The 22,943-nt window shown below is 39.0% G+C and overlaps 1 protein-coding gene across 1 annotated transcript; it reads left to right on the forward strand.

The window, feature by feature from the left end:
- Positions 1–360: 360 nt before the first annotated feature.
- LOC108679570 lies at positions 361–22,943 on the forward strand. The gene is made up of 11 exons (XM_018168222.2): positions 361–367; positions 2,605–2,867; positions 7,323–7,673; positions 9,257–9,376; positions 10,123–10,255; positions 13,527–13,537; positions 13,967–14,086; positions 15,203–15,628; positions 16,569–16,706; positions 17,646–17,798; positions 18,942–22,943. Exons 1-11 carry the CDS (start codon positions 361–363, stop codon positions 19,119–19,121), a joined length of 1,902 nt encoding a protein of 633 aa, XP_018023711.2. The 3' UTR covers positions 19,122–22,943.

Below are 22,943 nucleotides of genomic sequence, written 5' to 3' on the forward strand. Positions count from 1 at the left end.
ATATCTGCTCACTCTTTTCCTCACGCCTTGGTGGTTCTACATTTCTGTTTCGACCCCATTTGTTCAAATTTTGCTATGGTCCTTCATGAATCATGATAACCTTTATTTTTTCTCCTCTGTCCTAGTAAAATCTATTAAGGTAATTGTCCTCTAATTTCCTGCTGCCTGAAACGTGCCATCTTGTACAGACTTCTCTGCTTTTTCCTTTAATCAATCCTATGTAATTAAAATGTATTCTTGCGGACACGCGACGAAATGCTTTTGACTGCTAATTCCTTGTTTTTTATGTTGACTAATTTTAATTTCCTCCCATCACCTGCATGCTAACGTATTTCTCGTCTTGATTCAAGCGCTTGCATTATGTACGGCAAGTGGGAATTAGTTTCGGTTAAAATTTTCACTCCAGCATAAATAACTCGAACCTTTTATCCAGACACATTAACAATCTTCAGTGCTATTCGTACCTAAAGTCATCAACGCCAGTACCTATAGCTACCTATCAACAGTTGAACCGAGCCAACGTTACTATCATGGCTGTGCTCGCAAGATTGTGATCATGCAAGAATTCAAAAGCAAAGAAAACAGCAAGCAAGTTCGTCATACCTTCAATTAAATCTTTTTCGTTGAATATATAGTGAACTTGATTGAAGTTTTCTTTGCCTTTAAGTTTTTAGTGATCTCGCGATTTGAGCAGACTTATGATTGTTACATGTACGTATGTCATGCAGTGTTGGACTATAACATTAGTCGCATTTCTCCATTGATTATTTATGCCGTTGCTTCCGCTTCGCTTAGACTTCACCATTTTTTCTATGAGAATCTCGAATGAATTTGTAATTAATCTCACTCCAATGCTGCCGCTTAGTGTTCTCATAAACCCAAGGGATTTCATGGTAATGACTTCGCTGTGTTATCTTTTTTGTGTGTAATTTAAGTTATAGTTTTAGTTGTGTATCGTTCAGTGTTTGCTTACATTATCTATTGCATATAAGTCTTCATCCTCTTGTCCACGTATTAACTCGGAGTGATTGCAGTTGGTTAATATGCAATCGGCAGCTAATGCAAATATAATTGTGTTCCATATTAGTGTTAATATTCAATATTGAGATAAAACTAATCAACCCCCAATGGTTCTTCAAGTTATTAGTCGTTTCATTGAATATTTACATAAAGCCTAAAAAACTCTCAGAAAAAAAATAGAAAAAAAACAACCTTTTGAAAAAAAAATATTGCATGCTGTCTTCCTTGTCACTGATGGAGCTTATAGAAGCCGGGACTTATTATTTTCTTCTTTTCCCTTTAAAAATTTGACGTTGCGTTGCCGTATATTGCGGAAGATATTTATTTATAAGCAGAAATATTCTAAATGAGCGAACTAAGCTCGCTGTACAAAACTAAATTAAGGTCTTCAGGAGAACGATCTGTTACTGTCTATTTGGTTCATGCTTGTTTATGTTGACTGGTATCCAGTATATCAGCTCGCGGTGAAGGTAACTTATACTATTATTATGTGAATGGTTTACAATTCATTTTTTTGCATTTGGTGATGTTTGCCTATTGTTAACTACTTTAAGTTCATAAATGCTTAAGCATTTTTTTGGTACTTGGTTTATCCCTTTTCCTTTGTTTCGCTTTTTTTATTACTCTTTTCATTTCTTGTTCTCTGTTCCAATACGTCCTTGAAATTTCTGCTGTCATAATATTTCATCTAATTCATCACTATTTTTAGAAAGAAATTAATGTATTTCTGCATCATCGCACAGACTGTCATTTGAATTCTTATACAATACTGGAATCTATCACAAAATCTACTTTGATTCAGTTTAATTTTTTTACACTTCCTCCTCGGATTTACACTTCCTCCTCGGACTTTTCCCACGGTTTTATTTTATCCATTTCTACCATTAATCATTCTATAGTTTTATTCTGCAAATTGTTAAGTCGATTCTCCACTTGTTGGTGAATTTTTCTGCTAGGTCTCCATCAAGCCAGTGCCTTGTCCGGCCTTCATGTCTTCTAGCTTCTTCTCATATTCCACATACCCGCTTTTACTACAGTCTAAAGTTGGTTCCCTATCCCTTAATATATCGCATCGTGGCTTTCCTCGTCGGCTTTTACTGATCATTTCTTCATCACATATACCATTCATATCGCCTCTCCCCATTTTCTTGAACCCTACCTTGATCCCTCTATATAATTCCCTCAATATCTCTCTTCAGTCGGTTGTTTCTGTTATTTGGCTCCTTGCACTTGAAGACCTACCCTCCATCTACTCCCTTGATGTGAGAACCTCGTTGTTTTCCCTACCCTCCATCTCCTCCCTTGATGCGAGGACCTCGTTGTTTTCCCTACCCTCTCTCTCCTCCCTTGATGTGAGGACCTCTTTGTTTCCTCTCCCCTCCACTTGATTTGAGGACCTCGTTGTTTTCCCTACCCTCCAACTCCTCACTTGATGTGAGGACCTCGTTGTTTTCCCTACCCTCTCTCTCCTCCCTTGATGTGAGGACCTCGATGTTTTCTCCTACCCTCCACTTGATGTGAGGACCTGTTGTTTTTCCTATCCTCGATACGGCGGGCTGACGACACGGGTTGCTCTTCCATTAGCTGCCGACGTGGCGGTGGAAGAACCTCTCTACGACTCAGTGTGTGAAGACGACGACTACTGCCTGGTCGAACAGCTCCAGGCGTCGCGCCCTTCGTCTGTACCAGCTGCATCTGCTGTTGTACCAGCTGCATCTGCTGCTGTACCAGTTGTATCTGCTGCTGTACCAACAGCATCTGCTGCTGTTGTTCCTCCCTCAAGTGCTGCTTATACTGCTGCCTCTGTCCCGAACGTTGCGCCGCTGCAAGATAACCACAAGGATACCGTAAGTGAACTGAAGATACTTTACTGAGAGAATAAGGAAATTTAATTGAATTAATTAATGTAGACAATTATTCGGGACTGATTGTAGGTAATTTTTTGCCCTGAGAATGGGGAAATTTAATTAAAATGAATTAATGTAGACAATTATTTGGGACTTTTTAGGTATTTTTTGCTCTAAGAACGAGGAAATTTAATATAAATTTAATGTTATTTGTCAATATAAATGTAGACAATTATTTGACAATTATAAATCCACTCTCGTATATTTGGCACAAGTGTCTACACATTTTTTCTTGAGTACATTGGCAATCTGGCAAAATCACTGACTTTTAATATAATAAACTTTAAAATTTTGTTTAATCAAATTCCTGATACATCATATGATTTCCGATTATTGGTATATGGGAATGGATCAATTCTAATGTTAATGATGCTGACAGCTAATCGTTTGGAAATTTCTGCACAGTTTGTGTGCATCTTAAGTTACGAGGCTGATTTGTATAGATCGCCTATTAAATTATGAAGTATAATCACTGCTTGAGGGTTAAAATATCTCTGGATTTCTCGCCGCATGTAGACACCGAAAAATATTATTATAAACTTAAACAGGATTTCTCTTTCATTGGCTGTACCAGTTCACTTTTTGTGACTCACTTGTAAATTAAAAATGCGTTTTAAAAAATTAGATCTTGACCACTTGATTGTTGAAGTGAACTCAGCGAAATTACAAATTTTCTGGATGTTGACGGGTTTAATGAGGGTAATGTCCATGTACTATACTTCTCAAACGAGACTTCTTTTTCAGAATATTAATTGCAGTGTTCAACCAATGTGATAATCTTTTAAATTTTGGATGACTTTAACTTTTAGTTGAATTAATTTCAGCTGTCTTCAGGAAAGATAAAAGTTTAAAATAGTATATTCAATAAGATTTCTAAGTTGGTTATAATTCATCTCCAATTTAACTAATTTCTTCACAGAAAATTGTTCTCGCACCAGATTGGGATGCCATATTTGAGGTATATCTTCGTCTTGGACATTAAATTTTGTTCCTTGTTGATTAAATGCTTCGCCAAGTCACACTAAAGCGTGCATATCTAATCTGGTTCCTCGTTACTTAAATGCTTCGCCAAGTCACACTAAAGCGTGCATATCTAATCTGGTTCCTCGTTGCTTAAATGCTTCGCCAAGTCACACTAAAGCGTGCATATCTAATCTGGTTCCTCGTTGCTTAAATGCTTCGCCAGTCATACTAAAGCCATGCATGTAAATTGTGCCAGTTAGCATCAGATAATGAGTTGCTGCTCATGGCCAACTTAACGTCGGTATCTAAGGAAAATTTCATATTGCTTATTGCACTACCGTACTAACTGAAAATTTGCTTTGAATTGTCCCTCGCCTGCTTTATTTAAACAACTTACTGCGCCCATAGTTTATTATCTGAAGCTCTGGAGTTCCATTCAGGATAGAAACAACGTTTTCCAAGGTAAAAGTTTAGTAGCTTTTAATGGCCAAATTTTGGATTTTTTTTCAGAGCGGAAGCACGGATCTAAAGTTATTGTCGTTTAAACTGGCCGAAAAGTAATTCACTTGGTATAATTGGTCTCTCGAGACAGCTAACGATTAGTTCACATAACGTTTCCATATGCTGCACGCTTTTGTTAATTTTTTTCTTTTTATTACCGCAAAATGCAGACTCCGTTGCTTCAGTTGGCGCATGAATAATTTTAATTCTGCAAACCGTCGAATTTATTATCAAAAAAATTTTTTGGTGCGAAGTTGCAAAGCTTTGCATGACCTTCGCCTTTCATGTAGCTTCATATTTTTTTACTAGCTATTAACCAAAGGAGTGTGCACCTGTTACCGCTAAGTGATGTGTCATGAGTTAGAATTAAAGCCGAACCTTTTTGTCCCGACTGCTTGGAGTTCAAGTTATAATGTGAATCGAGGTCTGTAGCATCGAACAAATACTCTGTATACATTTGTGAGGCTCCTGCGGTGGGTCAAATTTATCTAGATAAGTTTGAATCATACAAATTGAATTGTGATCCATTTTTTATTGTCGCTCAATTCTTTTGCATTCTTATTCTTAGAGTAAATTCGCAGAAATTTGTTTATTGCGGTAGGAACTTTCCGCCGCTTTGTGTTTCCCTCAAATGAGTGATATTCTGCTAGACCAGTGGTTCCCAAAGTGGGCGATATCGCCCCCCTGGGGGCGGTGGAAAGATTTTGGGGGGCGGTACGGAAGAAGAGGGCGTTTGGGGGGCGATAAGGGGGGCGGCAGTCCGAAGTCAAAGTCAGAAGTTCCAACGTTTGTTTGACAATTTGTACGCAACACGTGCAGCACATCATGACTCCCAGCGATGTTTTTTTCACCCAGATCTGTTTTTTTAACCTCTCCTGGGTTTACGTCTCGACAAATTAACGGTCGGACTCGCGGCCGGTCTCACGGTCAATTTCCAAATTCGATGATCAAGGAATATCTCTCAAACTAATGAACTTAACTCGTTGAAACTTGGTACACATATTCATTAGGGCCTAACGGTAATGTTTAGTTCATGAAATTTTTTGAATTTTGCCTTCATTGGTTTTTGCCATAGTTATATAACATAACATAGTGATCTCGGCGCTGAAGTGTAGGCCTGATGTGGCCTGTCGCCGATTCTTTTCCTTTTTTATGGCAATACGGGCCGAAATTCACAGTGAACAAGGAATTTCTTCCAACTATTGAACAGATTCGAATGAAATTTTGAATTTTCAGTCCTAACTACCGAACGGCAATGTTTAGCTCGTGAACATTTATTCGATTGTGCCTTTGTTCGCGAGTTTTTTTTTTTTCACCTCATTCGTGATTTAAACAGCAATACGTGCTTAAATTCGCAGTAATCAAGAAATGTCCTCCAAAACTACTGAATAGATTTGAACGAAACTTAGTATTTAAATACCTTACCTCAGCAACGGTGGTGCTGTTTAGCTCGCTGCAAATTTTTCGTTTTGCCTTCGTTTGCGAGTTATACGGCTACAAGTATACGGATATTCATAAACGGCTCTTAGTTAAACCGGCCGGTAGAAAAGCCGGTCGTTCCTCCTATATCTGTATAATTCCCAAACGAAAGCAAAATAGAAAAATTGTCACGAGCTAAACATCACCGTTGGGAGGTTAGGTATTTATATTCAAAGTTTCGTTAAAATCTATTGAGTAGTTTAGAAGAAATTTCTTGATCGCCGCGAATTTAAGCGACAAATTATCCGGCGATACCGGCCTAATATAAGGAATTGTGAAATCAAGAATGACGGTAATATGAAAAAAAACTCGCAAACGAAGGTAAAATCGAAAATTTTTTGAAGCTAAAAAATCACCGTTTGGTAGTTAGGAATGTATATTCAAAATTTCGTTCAATTTCAAATTTTCGTTCAAATTATTTGATCACTGCGAATTTCGGCCTCTATCGCAATATAACTCACGGTCACGAATGAAAGTGAAATTTAAAATTTTTTACGAGCTAAAAATCACCGTTAGGTTCTGATGTAAACATGTTCCAAGTTTCATTGAGCTGCATTCATTACCGGTAGTTTGGGCGATATTACTTGATAATTGAATTTGGAGATTGGTCGTGCGACTGGCCACGAGTCCGGCGTAAATTTGCCCGAGATGTCCTAGGGTTCTAGTGCTCAATCAGTTAAAACAGCTTAAAAACATATTGTTTCACTAAATGGGGTTCTATTTGTAAAAGACACATTTGTGTTTAACATTGATCTTCTAAAATTGCAGCGTGCTAAATTTCAAGAAAGAGGCGTATGTTTTTATACGTGTCTGTGGGGGGCGATAGAAATTCACTAGGGAGCCAAAGGGGGCGCCAGCCTGAAAAAGTTTGGGAACCACTGTGCTAGACGATCACCCATTCACGCAAAACCACTTCACATACATAACCATTGGCTTTGTGTCCAATGATCATGTATGTCATAGCCTTGAGATGTAGAAGAGAGTTGAAAAACAACTTGGGATATAGTCAACGTTTTGTACCTCAAATATTTCAGCAATATGCTAACATCGGAAGTCGGGTTTTGCGAGTAACTTCAACATCCGTTTTCCTTCATCTCGATCGGAAACTTGTTTAATTCTTGCCCGGACTCTGGAGTCCGAATTTCAAGGCTTCAATGAAGGAAGCTCGTGATAGGATCAATTCTGGTAATGATATTTTCATGTAAAGATTATTTGCGAGACTAATCTTATTTCAAAACTTAGTGCCGAAGCGTTTTCCGGCAGTCAAAATATGAACGTTATCCAATGCTCTGTGGAGAATCTCTCCTTTACCGTCACTCGGTGCTAAAAAAGCAGAATTAAATAGATTGAGGTTAGATAGCTATTATTATGCAATGACCTTACCATTGCACCTCCCGCAAAATGAATCATAACCTCCGAAGTTACATTTATTGCATGATGACTCCTGTGCAGATCGAATCCAATCCTGACGATACCATGGAGCTTCTGAAGTCGGCCGACGTCTCCCCAATGGCATCATCAATCGAAGATCCTGTACCGGCCGAGGCGTCGCTCATGGAGGCCGCGTCGCTCCGACGACAGGTGGTCAGATCACCGCCTGTGTTCCTGAAGAGCTTCACCAGCACGATGACGGACGTCTCGTCTGAGACGTACCAAGATCTGCGTGCCAAGCAGATAACGGACGTCTCGTCTGAGACGTACCAGGAACTGCGTGCCAAGCTAGAACTTAGCGAGCGCACCATCCTGGACCTCCAGTCGCAAAACCTGCTCATGCAGAGGCAGCTGCAGGAGTTCGCCTCTACCGTGAGTTGGTTTCGCACTTTTTCGTCCTGCCTTTTCGTGCTTATGAATGGTGTCAAGTGTTGCAATGATGTCGATATTTGTCTAGCTTCACAACGTGTCATACTTATTGATGCTGCGAATCTATAAAATGGGTTTAATCTTTAACTAGTCTGTTCATACATTTGCTCTATATTATCTTCGCTTATCGTGTTCACGACTTGAATCGTTAAAATAACTCCCAGAGTTATTCTGAATCGCGCACTGAAAAATAATTTGATGTTAACCAGTTCTCAAGCCTTGTTTATTGAGCTTTTTTGTCTCGTTTTGTTAGTAGTCTGATGCCGTTACAGTTCTCAATGCTTACTGGTGGTCACGTCTGGTTTGGTTGCGTTGTGTGCCGTTACAGTTCTATCGGCTTCTTACTTAAGGGTACTGAGAAAGCCTCTTGGCCACTGCCATCTCAAACACATTGATCACCTGTTGGGTCCAAGTCGCTGCTCTGTAATTTTGGGTTTGCCTCTCGGACCGCCTTTGTGAATTGGCTTTATCAGTCGCACTTAGAGGCCATCAGGAATAGTTCCCTTCCTCAATGAGGCTTTCCAGAGCTTTTGTAAGGTGACAATGTTAATACCATTCGTCCCTGGATATTTGCTTATTGACGTCTTTCTTGTTGAAAGATAATCTCCTTCACTGCGATGCATTCGTAAACATATCCTTATTAACCTACCCTGTTTATCAAGTCACGCCTTTGGTGACTTCAAATAGCGAAGCTATATGAACTCTGCCCATACCCGAAAACCTCAGTCTTGGGCGAGGACCGCTGTCGGTATACCATACCGACTGTCCATATCAAACAGGACAGTAACGCTAGCTCAACGTCAGTGTACAGAACACTCGGATATACTCTAGTCTTATCCTTGCTACAACTGGCTGCCGAAGACATCAGTGATAATCTGATAAAGCTCCAACCTATAACCCTATATCATCCTAAACTGTAAGTCGAACTTTTATCCTAAATAATACTATACCTATAGTCGTTTACGTTGTTCCTCCATATCCTCGGATCACGCTACAACCGGACCAACCCTCAGGTCATATTCGATTACCATATATATACCGTTAATAGGTGCACAGAAAAGCAACCTCTCGCACTTTGTGAGAGAAGACTTCAGTGCTCCGACACACTTGTTTAGCAGCACTGCCGGAGCTCCATCCTGGTGCTTACAATGTCATCAGTTCTTTGATACTCCTAGCCATGTCTTCTGGTCCCAGCTCAATATTAATTATAATAATAGCTCAATAATAATAGCCATGTCTTCTGGCCTGCTATATATAGATTTTCATTTAACCGCTTTCGTTTTCACGAGATAATTTGCTGGCCTCTCGGAATTCTGCGGCCTTTAGGGCTGGCGTCTCACGTACACACACCGGCACAACTTTCTCGCATAGTTTAATGTACATTTCATCAGTATTAGAACTGAAGTATGTTATCTTGCAACTTCACGCATACTCATTCATCATGTGTAAAATATAAGAAAGAATAGGCCTATCCAGGCCTATTCTTTAATGCCGACGATACTATACTATATTATGTATAATTGCAGGTGCAGCAGTTGCGTGACGAGAACAAAAGTCTACGGGCGCTGTCCTCCTCGCCTCGCAGCGCTTCCAGTCCGCACGCCTATATGAGTCTCCAGGAGCCCAACTGCGACCCTGCCTTCTCTGTGAGATGTCAACGCTGCATAGCTTAACATATCAGAGATTTATCTTAATTTATCATGAAGTAGCATATCCTTTGGCTACTTCACCCCATATCAACGTATTTTAGATGAGGCAGTATAGGTGTGTTGTGATTTGTTGTCTTTGGGTCAACAATTTCATGTTTAATATGTCACTGAGAAATGTTTTCAAGCCCTTCAGCTTTGTGTTGACTGCTTTAGGATTAAATAAATTCGTTTTTATTGAGAAATATTATATTATGAACTGTTCTGCGTCGGCAACTTTTTCCTATGAAGACAAATTAACCTTCTCATCAGAAACGTTCATGAGCCATAAGTAGCAGAGGTGCGTTTATGAGATAAATTTTTTCCTCCTTGGTCAGACTTGACACGGTAGGTTAATTTAACTCATCCTATTCGCCTTGTATTAACGAACCATTGGCCAGTTTTAATAGATATTAATTAAAGCCAAAGCTGATTAGATGGAAACGTATTTTCGTGTTATTATCTGATTGGTAGTTTGGGTCTGTAACTTACAGTTCGTGAACTCACCTACTGCTAATTCGGTGATTCTCTCCTAACAATTGTGTTAATGGCTTAACGATCTTTATAACTATTTCTCAAACATCTAAGTATATTCATGGGTTAATAGACCCCTTCTATATTCTAACAATCCTCCTGTTGAATCTTGCTTCCAAACTGTATAGTTTTCGTAGCTAATCTCGTATACTAATGTGTGATTTGTCCCACAGCTTAACAATCCTGAGAGCCACAACAGTTGCGGCTACTCCTCTTCATCCCTTCTTTATCCTCAACAATTCAATTACGACACAAACCATCAGCACCAATACGCCGCAGCTTCTCGCCTGTCNAACGGAGAGCAGAGTCGGTTTGTTGTCGATTGGCTATCGTGTCCCATTTCGCAATGGATTTTATTTTGCAGCGCTCGTGTTCAAATGTGCACAATTGTTCCTTGTACCTGTTAATGCAGCTCTATTAAATGTAAATTGTTAACATTGAAATGTGGATATCCTCTGTTTTATACAGATGCTTCTCGTATTACTTACTTTTGATAGATACTAGCTTGCGATTCTTAATATCCGAATTAATCGATCGGCTATTTGATTATTCACTAACACTTTTGTCCTCAGCACAGCAATCATACGTGGTCGGTCCTAGAACTGTCACCGATGAATTGTGATGGACTAAATTTTCACAACAATCTAGGCCCATAGGTCGTGTATGTAACAAGTATCCGTGCGCCATTGAGACCCGTCTATCATGAAATCAGTAAATGAATAAGGGAGTAGCTTGCCTATAAATCGCTAAAAATGCATAAGGGTTTGATAAATTTGTGTAATTTTAACTACGTGTGAGAGTGCGTGGATAAGTCCAAAACAGGGGAACTTTGTGTGGGGTTTGCTAGAGTACAAGTGAGATATTTGTTTTAATTAATTTACGTGACGCTGTCTTCCAGTTCGTAGAGCCAATTCCACGATGGCCTTGTTGGTCATTTGCCTCTACCTCAGGTGTGCTTCATTCGTGCCTTATAACATTAAAATAATCATACTGCTAAGCCAACTGTAGCTTCTTAGATTTTATGATAGACTCGAGGATTATATATTTTAATCGTAATTCTAATTGGCTTTTAATTTTTATGCATTCGTGGTATTTTTGTGCGTTGCATGTCTCTCAAACGCGAAAAATTAAATTTGAAATATTTTTTATTTGCTGATAACAAGAATGTTCGACAATACCTCGGCAGCTTTGTGGGACAGGACACAGTAAACTCATTGTATTAGAGCCTGGCACTGAAATCTTTTTTTTTAATATTTTTTTTAAAGAACCCCTATTTAAAGAAATTTTGAAGTAATTTCGAATGCAGGCGATGTTTTCACTTAAGCTTACGTACTTTCTCCACATTGTGACTAATAACTTCGGCTTCTAAAAGGGTTCCGTTTGGGTTGGAAAGTTTATTAGGACTTGAAATGAAGCAAGTAAGGATTTATTTATTTACCTTGTGATGCGAAAATATCGAGCTATGTTTTAATTTGTTTGTCTACGTTCCATTAAGTGTTAATGCGTTCACTCTTCAAAAACACCACTCACTGCGAGAGTTTTGAGTGGACTTTTGAAAACTATTGCGTCATGATACTTGCGTTTACCTAAAATAGCGCCTGTTGCGTTTGCACAAAATAGCGCCTGTAGCGAACGGAGCGTACGAAGTGAGCTTACTAAGCTCGTCGACCGGAGGCCTTCAACCAGTGCTAATGTGCTCTGGTCGCTCTAGATACAATTATTGTGCCGAGGTAGCTACGTCGCTCAGTGTTGAATATTTCTGCTTGTAAATATTTATCCTGATTACCTTATTGTTGTCTAATGTATTTTCATGATAATAAACAATGATCCGTGTTCTTTTTTTCAATCATTTTCTGCCTTAGAAATTCAATTTTTTTATATTTTGCATTAGGAAGATCATTGAGGTTTAAATGTTGACAAAAAATCGGTTTTAGCTGAGGATCGCAAAATCTTACACTCCCATGGAAAGCAAGGATTTTATTTGTTGTGGGCTTATCGTGGTGAGTTCTAGTTTTGTTAGTAGGATGATTATGTATCCTAGCAAAAGAAGCTTGCTCATGTGGATCAAAGCCTTTCAGAATTCTTGAAAGTTCAGAAGCGAAGTAAGTCTTCAATATTCTCATGTGGCACTAGATAGTATATTACCTAATAGTGTATTCACGAACGTGCCGTCAATTCATGATCGTCAGGTGTATTAACGAACGTACAGTGTATTCACGAACGTCCCGGTATAAGTGTGACGAAACACCGTCTCACAAAACTTGTGAGGAAACATGTCCGTTGTATAAATTTCCATGTTCGTTTAAGAATGCAGTTAAATAGGAGTGAAACTCGTGGAAATTTATCTATAAAGTAAGTACACGTGTGTTCACTGCCGTGCGGGGGCCTGCCTTTGTAGGCCTAAGGAAATTAGGCAAACCTTCGGCCCCGTTGCCTTCTTCCTATGGAGGAGGTCGTCGGGCGACTGCCCTAGCTTGTCAGGATACCTACAGGCTTCTTTGTTATCAAGTGTTTTGCAGAGCGCCACCCCCGCATTGTTTCTTTTTCTCATTTATGGAAAAAAGGCGCTATTGTGCTCGTCATGTCCGTCCGTCCGTCACGGACGGACGGACGTGAGAAAATGCGCTCTCTGTCTCTCACTGCAGTGAGTACTGATCTAATTTTTAATTTATTTTGAAGGCTTCGATTATGCAGGTAACACGACTTTCAGCCTGAGCACCATTGGGATTTTGGACTCTTCACTTCACATTTAAACCACACTGCTCTTTTTTCTTTTTTTTTTTTTTTTGTTTCTAATTGCGACGCTTCTACTCGCGGTGTACGACTGAGGTCTCAGTTGCGGTTGTGTGTTGTAATGAATTTCGCATCGCCTTCTCATGCGCGTGGCCAGCGACTTTGGTCAGCGACCTCTTGTACGAGTTGCATTTCTTTTCACACGTTTCTTCCTCGTTATGGATGCCAATGCTGCTGATTTCTCGCGCTCGTTTGTTTTGATTTTCCCGCTTCTCATAGGTGATAATGTTTTTCATTTAAAAAATGCATAACCAACTAAACTCATCTTGATAAACAGGACTATTTTTTAATCAGGGTGGGAAGGTTTCAAAAAAGTTTATTCGCTGGGAATGCCTACTTTATTTTGCTTTTTTGTTGCCTCATCCTTAGTTTATCGCGAAACGTAGATCAAGACTCACGTCTTGCTTTTTTTTACATTTTTTACGTAGAAATTAAGTATCTCGTCTTCGATGCTCTTGAAATTCGTACTTTCTCCTCTGGGCTTCAACGGCAATGACTTTAGGTGCTCGAGAGCATCTGCCATGAAACCTGGTTTGCAAGGAAATCGTAGGCAAAAGGCCTTCGCTATTCAAGCGCCGTAGATTTCAATGGTCCTCAAAATTTCGGTAGAAATTTAGGGTTACGGAAAATTCGGAAATTATTGCCGTCGTCTATTGCCTAGCGTCTGGTGAAAAATCGACAGTTTTGGCTTCTCTGGTTTTTAGTCTCATCTTCAAGCTGATATTTTAACCTATCCAATGGTACCAAAACCATCTCTGTACGTTGATTTATACGTTAACAACAGATCGCGAAAGGGTAAGGAGTGGTGGAGTTCCTTAACATTTAACATAGGGAATAATTGCCCGCAGTACACTTCAATAGCTAGTCTGAACACAGCTACGCTTCAGTAACCCGGCTGCAGTCATGCGGGATGGTACTCGTGCAGTCGTTCGCACCATCCTTGACAGGAATTAAGCTCCAGTATCGTCTAGTCATGCAACCTTGCACCCTTGAATGTCTATTTCGAGGCTCCCGGGACTTAGTCGCGCTCTACTGAACATTCACACTTATTGTCCCTGTAAACCTAGCTCCTCCTAGAGTGTTTAATTAAGCTACACGGGCGTTAGAGTTCTACGGGCGTTATTTTCACTCATACATCGTGCATAATTGCAGGTGCAGCAGTTGCGTGACGAGAACAAAAGTCTACGGGCGTTATATTCACTCATACATAGTGCATAATTACAGGTGCAGAAGTTGCGTGACGAGAACAAAAGTCTACGGGCACTGTCCTCCTCGCCTCGCAGCGCGTCCAGCCCGCACGCCTATATGAGCCTCCAGGAGCCCAACTGCGACCCTGCCTTCTCTGTGAGATGCCAACGCTGCATAGCTTAAAATATCGTTTTTGATATTATCCTTAGTATCCTTAGTGTCCTTAGTATCCTTAGTGTCCTTAGTGTCTTTATGTCCTTAGTGTCCTTAGTATCCTTAGTGTCCTTAGTATCCTTAGTGTCCTTAGTATCCTAAGTGTCCTTAGTATCCTAAGTGTCCTTAGTATCCTAAGTGTCCTTAGTATCCTAAGTGTCCTTAGTGTCCTTAGTATCCTTAGTATCCTTAGTATCCTTAGTGTCCTTAGTGTCCTTAGTATCCTTAGTGTCCTTAGTGTCCTTAGTATCCTTAGTGTCTTTAGTGTCTTTAGTGTCCTTAGTGTCCTTAGTATCCTTAGTTATCAATATCAATAAAAATATCAGCTTAACATATCAGATATTTATCTTAATTTTTCATGAAGTAGCATATACTTTGGCTACTTCACGCCATATCAAGGTATTTTAGATGAGGCAGTATAGGTGTGTTGTGATTTGTTGTCTTCTTTGGGTCAACAATTTCATGTTAAATGGTATTTGCCACTCAGAAATGTTTTCAAGCCCTTCAGCTTTGTGTTGACTGCTTTAGGATTAAATAAGTTCGGTTTTTGTTGAGAAATATTATATTCATTATGAACTGTTCTGCGTCGGTAACTTTTTCCTATGAAGACAAATTAACCTTATCAGAAACGTTCATGAGCCATAAGAAGCAGAGGTGCGTTTATGAGATAAATTTTTCCCTCCTTGGTCAGACTTGACACGGTAGATTAATTTAACTCATCCTATTCGCCTTGTATTAACGAACTATTGGCCAGTTTTAATAGATATTAATCAAAGCCAAAGCTGATTGATGGAAACGTATTTTCGTGTTATTATCTGATTGGTAGTTTGGGTCTGTAACTTACAGTTCGTGAACTCACCTACTGCTAATTCGGTGATTCTCTCCTAACAATGGTGTTCATGGCTTTACGATCTTTATAACTATTTCTCGAACATCCAAGTATACTCCTGGGTTAATAGACCCCTTCTATATTCTAACAATCCTCCGGTTGGATCTTGCTTCCAAACTGTATAGTTTTCGTAGCTAATCTCGTATACTAATGTGTGATTTGTCCCACAGCTTAACAATCCTGAGAGCCACAACAGTTGCGGCTACTCCTCTTCATCCCTTCTTTATCCTCAACAATTCAATTACGACACAAACCATCAGCACCAATACGCCGCAGCTTCTCGTCTGTCCAGAGGCGTACCAAACATTTGTTGGCCACCTGCACCACCGCCTAATTTTGCCACTCCTCCCTCTTCTATACCGTATGGTTCCACCTCACCCTACGGAGCCAGCGACTCGCCAAACTCTCCATTTGGACACAGTAGTATGCTTCCTGGTCCCTCGATTAACTCTTTCCGGCGTTTCAGTAACGCGCCGCAGCCTACCTCCGTTAACTCTAGCGCCTTTAACACCCACAAAGACTGGAGTAGAAGTCGGCCCTACAGCATGCTTGATGCGCGCGAGCAAAATGGAAACTCCGCTCTCGGTCCAGCTAGTGTGAGTTCTTACTTCTGAGAAAAATCAATAAAGTAGTCGGTTTTTGTATAATGAAAGTGGTTAGTGTTCATTGATCTTGATTGAATTAAGTTAGGAAATAGCCGTCAATTCTCGAAATTCCATTGCATTGGTTTAAGGCTAAAAGACCGCAATGAGTTCAATTAAAAATTCATTATAGTGATTTAAAGCCAGCGTATTTCATGCTCTGATTGCTAGGCGCTGCTAAAAAAGAATTGGAGACATGACTGAGGTTATGGGACCATTTTGAATCATTATAATTCTGCATGAAAGTAGCAAGTCTTACATGAAGGAAGGCAACAGAGATGGAGCATCTTTTGATTCGACAATAGGCATATATTGACTTAGCAATAGGATGACGTAGGTAGCAAACTATGCATACAACGTTGGTAGCAAACGGCTGTGCAACCAGCAAGTCATGTATTAGATTCATTGCTTTACTATAGACTAATCCAGTCCTGAGCTGCAAATCTATTTTGCTCTCCTCTGATTCCATCTTCTTCATAAGTCAACCCTGTGTTTTATTCATAACTGTAATGAGTTTTCCGTTATGCTTGTCTACGAAGCATCCTCAGTGTAAATTTTGTATAATATTATAACTTAAATTATACTAAATGCCTTCTCTGAATCATTTCAAAAATTCGCTTGTAATTTTTCTTTTAGCTGTAAACCAGTTATCAGTTCTAGAATTTCGGTAACTCTCTGTCCGTTTCGCATTTTAAATGCTTTCCTCATTTTAAATGGGTACGTTGTAAGAGCTGTCTCCATCGTTTGAAATGTCAGCTCAAATCAAACTAGAACGATAGTTTGTGAGCTCTGCATCTCAGTATTACTTTCCTACTCTCATGTACATCCACTGGATCAGTGGCACCTATTGTCAACAGTAAGAGTTCAGTGTTAAAGTGATAAAATGTTTGAGCAGTTCGAGGGTGTTGACAACAACAACGATGGTGACGTGAAGATACGTAAGAAACACAGCGGCCTCCAGCCCCGTCTCAACGAATCTCTCCCTATCCCTGAGCCGCGCAAGAGCGCCAGTCTCATGCCTTCCCGGGATGAGGTAGTGTATATTTTCCTTTCTTTTTTTCATACTTAACAAACTAAGAATTTAGAAATTTCACAACTTTTGCTAAGGTTCTAATTGGCTCTTATATTACCTGCTGTAATAATCCTCAACATTTTTCGTTTACCTCCTGGTGGAAATTCGTTACAATGGCCACGATAACGAGAGTAATTTTTCTATGTTTGTTATGCATGAACTACGGAAATCGCTCATACATCATATTTCAACACCTAACTGAAAATTGTTTTTGGAAAACTACAACTCCTGCCCCTCCCTTCACGTCTATCGTGAACTAAGTTTGAGAGTGACACGTCGCTATTAAACTATCGTCACGATAGTGACACGTTAATTCCTATATTATTGCATACGTGAAAGTCATTCGTCGGAATGATCCTGACTTCAGTTATCTCTTTTCCGTCTTGCTTATTATTTTTGCCAATTGAGCTCGGATAAAACAATACTGAACAAATTCTCATATTTTGTATTTTCAGGACAGTTGTAGGAAAGGGTTGAAATATATCTTTCCTGTTAAGAACACTTGCCATTTTACCGGAGAGACATACAATTTTTTGTCTCGATTATGTACATTGTGACATTGATTATTAATGATATACATCCTTCTTTCCTGAGATTTACCAATATTAATTAAACTGTTTGCCCCCCTTACAACTATGAAAACTAATTTTAGGCTTTTTTAGACGCAAATAATAAATTCAGCTGGAAAAGATGTAAATTATTGCTTGATCATCAAACCCCAGAAGAAGAACTAAGAATTGTTTTTTATCTTATTCGTAAATGTACATAGAATATATATTTCGGAATCGATTCTTAGTAGTTACTTTTCTAAATTGTGGCCTTAAATAAAGTTTGACGGGGAAATGGACAATATTAATTACAGGTTTAGATAAATAATTTAAATTACCCCCCGGTTAACAGGTCGTGGCGCTAACAAGCAACATCACCAGCGGCATTCACGATCTTTTCGCCGTAGTCCAGAACAAAGAACGCAGCCCCAACTTGGACCAGCTCATGCAGTCCTATGAGAAAGTCGGTAGTGGCGTGCAGGAGGCCATCTCCATCTTTCTACAGGTCAGCCTCATGTGTAATTATCTCTATATATTAATAACATTTATGCAAATTATACATGTTAATAGCTGCTAAAGACCGAGGTAAGTGTTTTTTTATCGCTCGTTCAGCTTGTTGTGCGCAATGAGTTTTGCAGGAGTTGGCTTCAATTGCAGCAGAAAAACTTAATTGTCGTGTTTTAATGTTTCGCTAATTTCCTTTTCTCGTCCTCTTGTACGTGAGCTTGAGAAAAATATAATGTTCTGTAAATGGCTTCTGTTTGATTAATCGTTAGGCATTTTGTTAGTATCGGCTATCAGTTTGGTTGAGGTTTTTTATTAATATTTGTATTTGTAATTGATTTCTTTTCCTTTTTGGCTGAAAATTCATAATATAAGAAAAATTATGTGTAAGTTTATGGGTTGAAACCATTTGTTGAGAAATCTTATATTTGCATACAATTCAAATGTAAAAATATGAGTGACTCGTTGATTTTGTACGTGGTTAAACATCTTGTGAGTTCGTGTGCCTTCCTATTTATATGAGCTTTCTTGAAAACTTAAAAATATTTACAATGTATCAACAAATTCGTCAGATTAAGCTACGAAAATCTAGTCATTGTGATTTAATTTAGGAAATATTCAAGTTTATTTGTTGTAAAGCAAACTTAGATTATTTTTATTAGGTATAGATTACGTATAACGTTACAGTATCTAATTCCTAGTTGGTGATGTTCTGAACAGCCCAATTAGTTTATTGTGTCCTAATTTTTAATTTTACATAACCTGCATGACGCCATATAATTTAGTAAATATTTAAGTTTATTTGTTGTAAAGCAAACTTAGATTATTTTTCTTACGTACCTATAGATTACGTATATGTTTTTATAAATAATTATTCGTTACAGTATCTAATTCCTAGTTGGTGATGTTCTGAACAGCCCAATTAGTTTATTGTGTCCTAATTTTTAATTTTACATAACCTGCATGACGCCTTATCAATTGGTTCAGTGATACCATAGAAACAGGATTGTTTTTACATACCCATCCTTTTTACCGTCTCTAATGTTTATTTTTGGATATGATTCATCATTGCGTTCCTTCGATTGGAGTCAGTATCACATATGCATTGTTCCCTTTTGATATGTTCCACAATGACATATTTCAGGGCCGCACCTTGGAAGAGTTTTCACCCGCCGTCCGAGATTCGATTTTGTCGCTCACCAAGAACACAGTGGCGCTACGCGACAAGTGTCAGCTCAGAGCTCCTGTCGAAGACATCGTCAATGCCATATTTAATGTGGCGCACGCCACAAAGGCTCTAGTCAGCCTCGTCGATGGCTGCTGACTGACTAACGACTCGTGTCGTTTCTTCTGACTTGTGTGGTGTTGGTGTGCCTTCAGTCATGGGCCTCTGATTGTTACAAGATACTTTAACTGACGTCGCTCTGCAAGTAATGTGGTGTCTTTATGCACGTGGTGCCTTCACCCACGCTGTCCTGACCGTGACATTGTGCCTTCACTCACGCTGCCCTGACATGGTGCCTTCACTCACGCTGCCCTGACATGGTGCCTTCACTCACGCTGCCCTGACAGTAACATTTTGCCTTCACTCACGTCACTCTACAAGTTCTGTGGTGCCTTCAGCCTCAGCGACTGCCGTGTTGTGTTTAATATCAATTCTAAACGGTAGCAGAATCCTCGTTACTTCGTACGATGTGACTGTAATGTGCAGCGATGATGTTTTGAAAGGACAGACGCGCGTCAACCAGCAAGCAAATCATTATATGCTTTAAATTTATCTGATTTACTCGCTGCGTGATACCATCTATGATTCTAGTTTTTCGTTTTATCATGATTTTGCCTCCAGCATCGGTGAATGTCAATGCCTGATTTTTTCATTCAACGGTGTTGACAGCATATGCGTTAGTAGTGTTCGATATTTGTGTAGGAAGCTCTTGTCTCTTCAGATGAAAGATTCAGATTTTTCGCATTTGAATAGTTTATGCTGTTAATTTTAAAATAAAATAATCTCTTCAATTTTTAATTTTGTTTAGTTTGAAATGAAAAATACGTATATCCATGCCGCACTTCCTGTTGATCAAGATATCATCATCTTATAAGTGACTAGTTTTTTGGCTTCATTTTTAAGGAACTGTTTGAGCGTTGGTAGACAGTGAGTTTGGCAGCTCGCTTATGCGAAACGCTAATGACAGCAAGATAGGAAGACTTCTTTACCTATTTATTCTTTTAAAAAAGTGCCAATTTGACTTCGCAACATCCAAGATGAGTTAAACTCAACGAGCTATTATTGGCTTGAACCTTTTACCTGCACTCCTCCCGAATGCAGCATCACTTGGTATTTAAATAAAATGCAGGTACTATGTCGATTAATCTTGAACCTTTTTCGCAGATTTTTCCCTGTTGGTAGTTTAAAAATAATGTCCCCTGCGATGATGCATAGAAACACAAGATTATTGGAGTATGCCTGTTAAAAAATCTCAACGATACTTGCTTCAGAAATATCATAATACGTTGTTGTTGTTTCATTGCTAGCAAACCATGTCGTGAAATAATCTGTAAGGTTATTGTGATTACAATGTTGATTTCAATACTATTAAGCCACGCTCGCTTATTCCTCTCTCGCTCAGGTGATTTTTCTTTTACTAAGATAACTTATTAATAAGTAACATCCTATAGACGTCATTTATTTCTCCGTCGCCGCGCTTGATGTCTCCAGTAACGTCTGAAAAGCAACTCAAACCATTTAGCTTTAAGACCAGCCTTCGATATGTTACTTGTGGTGTTAAGTGGGAGCTGTTATGTTGTGTGCACGCTAAGAAAACGGGGAGGAAGTTACATTTGTTCCAAGTTACTCGTCACTCTCTTCCTCTGTCGCAAGTCGTTGATCCATGTCGCATGACTATCAGAATTAGGGAGCGTTTACTCGATCGCTTAGTCATTGTTAGTAAATATTTAATTATTTAGTAAATATAATTCATGATTTGTAGAGGATCGACCAGCAATGGGCAGAAATGTGATATCGTAGCTGCTTGCGAGTTTCTTCGTAATGTTCGCCATGCAAACATTTTTAACAATTCCCACCTGTTTAACCTCACTTTTGGCATATTTTATGCGAATTTCTTCATAACGTGCTCATACAATTGTTGAAAAATTGACCCACCGCGGTTAAACAATGTAATGTAATTGACTTTTGACTTATAGCTAATTAATTAATTGGAAACGTGTGGTTTTAACGTCCTGTCACTCTCGTAGACAAATTATAATTAACTGTGTTGTGCGATGGCTCTAATATTATTTGGAACAAGTGATATCTGCCATCCTGCTAATTATTTAATTTGAACAGTGTTATGCCACAAATTTCTTCGTGCGGTTTCAGTTGTTTCATCTCTCACTGTTATTGTGTCCTCAAAAAGATTTGATATAGTCTGTTTCAAGTCTTGTCTACTAGACCAGTCCTGAATGTGTGCAATCGTCAGTGTGAAAAACGTTGAATAATTCTAACAATTGACGTTGCGTAGCTATTATTTTTGAAGAAATTTACGATATTTTTATGGGAGCTACACCGCTTACTCCAACGGAGAGCAGAGTCGGTTGGTTGTCGATTGGCTATCGTGTCCCATTTCGCAATGGATTTTATTTTGCAGCGCTCGTGTTCAAATGTGCACAATTGTTCCTTGTACCTGTTAATGCAGCTCTATTAAATGTAAATTGTTAACATTGAAATGTGGATATCCTCTGTTTTATACAGATGCTTCTCGTATTACTTACTTTTGATAGATACTAGCTTGCGATTCTTAATATCCGAATTAATCGATCGGCTATTTGATTATTCACTAACACTTTTGTCCTCAGCACAGCAATCATACGTGGTCGGTCCTAGAACTGTCACCGATGAATTGTGATGGACTAAATTTTCACAACAATCTAGGCCCATAGGTCGTGTATGTAACAAGTATCCGTGCGCCATTGAAACTCGTCTATCATGAAATCAGTAAATGAATAAGGGAGTAGCTTGCCTATAAATCGCTAAAAATGCATAAGGGTTTGATAAATTTGTGTAATTTTAACTACGTGTGAGAGTGCGTGGGTAAGTCCAAAACAGGGGAACTTTGTGTGGGGTTTGCTAGAGTACAAGTGAGATATTCGTTTTAATTAAGTTACGTGACGCTGTCTTCCAGTTCGTAGAGCCAATTCCACGATGGCCTTGTTGGTCTCTTGCCTCTACCTCAGGTGTGCTTCATTCGTGCCTTATAACATTAAAATAATCATACTGCTAAGCCAGCTGTATCTTCTTAGATTTTATGATAGACTGGAGGATTATATATTTTAATCGTAATTCTAATTGGCTTTTAATTTTTTATGCATTCGTGTTATTTTTGTGCTCAAAAATAACACGAAAAATAACACGAAACACGCTCTCTCAAACGCGAAAAATTAAATTTGAAGTATTTTTTATTTGCTGATACCAAGGTTGTTCGACAATATCTCGGCAGCTTTGTGGGACAGGACACAGTAAACTCATTGTATTAGAGCCTGGCACTGAAATCTTTTTTGTTATTATTTTTTGTTTAAAAGAACCCCTATTTAAAGAAATTGTACAAGCATTTCGAATGCAGGCGATGTTTTCACTTGAGCTTACGTACTTTCTCCACATTGTGACTAATAACTTCGGCTTCTAAAAGGGTTCCGTTTGGGTTGGAAAGTTTAGTAGAACTTGAAATGAACCAAGTAAGGATTTATTTATTTACCTTGTGATGCGAAAATATCGAGCTATGTTTTAATTTGTTTATCTACGTTCCATTAAGTGTTAATGCTTTCACTCTTCAAAAACACCACTCACTGCGAGAGTGTTGAGTGGGCTTCTGAAAACTATATAGTCCTGAGACTTGCGTTTACCTAAAATAGCGCCTGTTGCGTTTGCACAAAATAGCGCCTGTAGCGAACGGAGCGTACGAAGTGAACTTACTAAGCTCGTCGACCGGACGCCTTCAACGAGTGCTAATGTGCTCTGGTCGCTCTAGATGCAATTATTGTGCCGAGGTAGCTACGTCGCTCAGTGTTGAATATTTCTGCTTGTAAATATTTATCCTGATTACCTTATTGTTGTCTAATGTATTTTCATGATAATAAACAATGATCCGTGTTC

The sequence above is a fragment of the Hyalella azteca genome, unplaced genomic scaffold (assembly GCF_000764305.2).
Source record: "Hyalella azteca isolate HAZT.00-mixed unplaced genomic scaffold, Hazt_2.0.2 contig13788, whole genome shotgun sequence".
NCBI lineage: Eukaryota > Metazoa > Arthropoda > Malacostraca > Amphipoda > Hyalellidae > Hyalella > Hyalella azteca.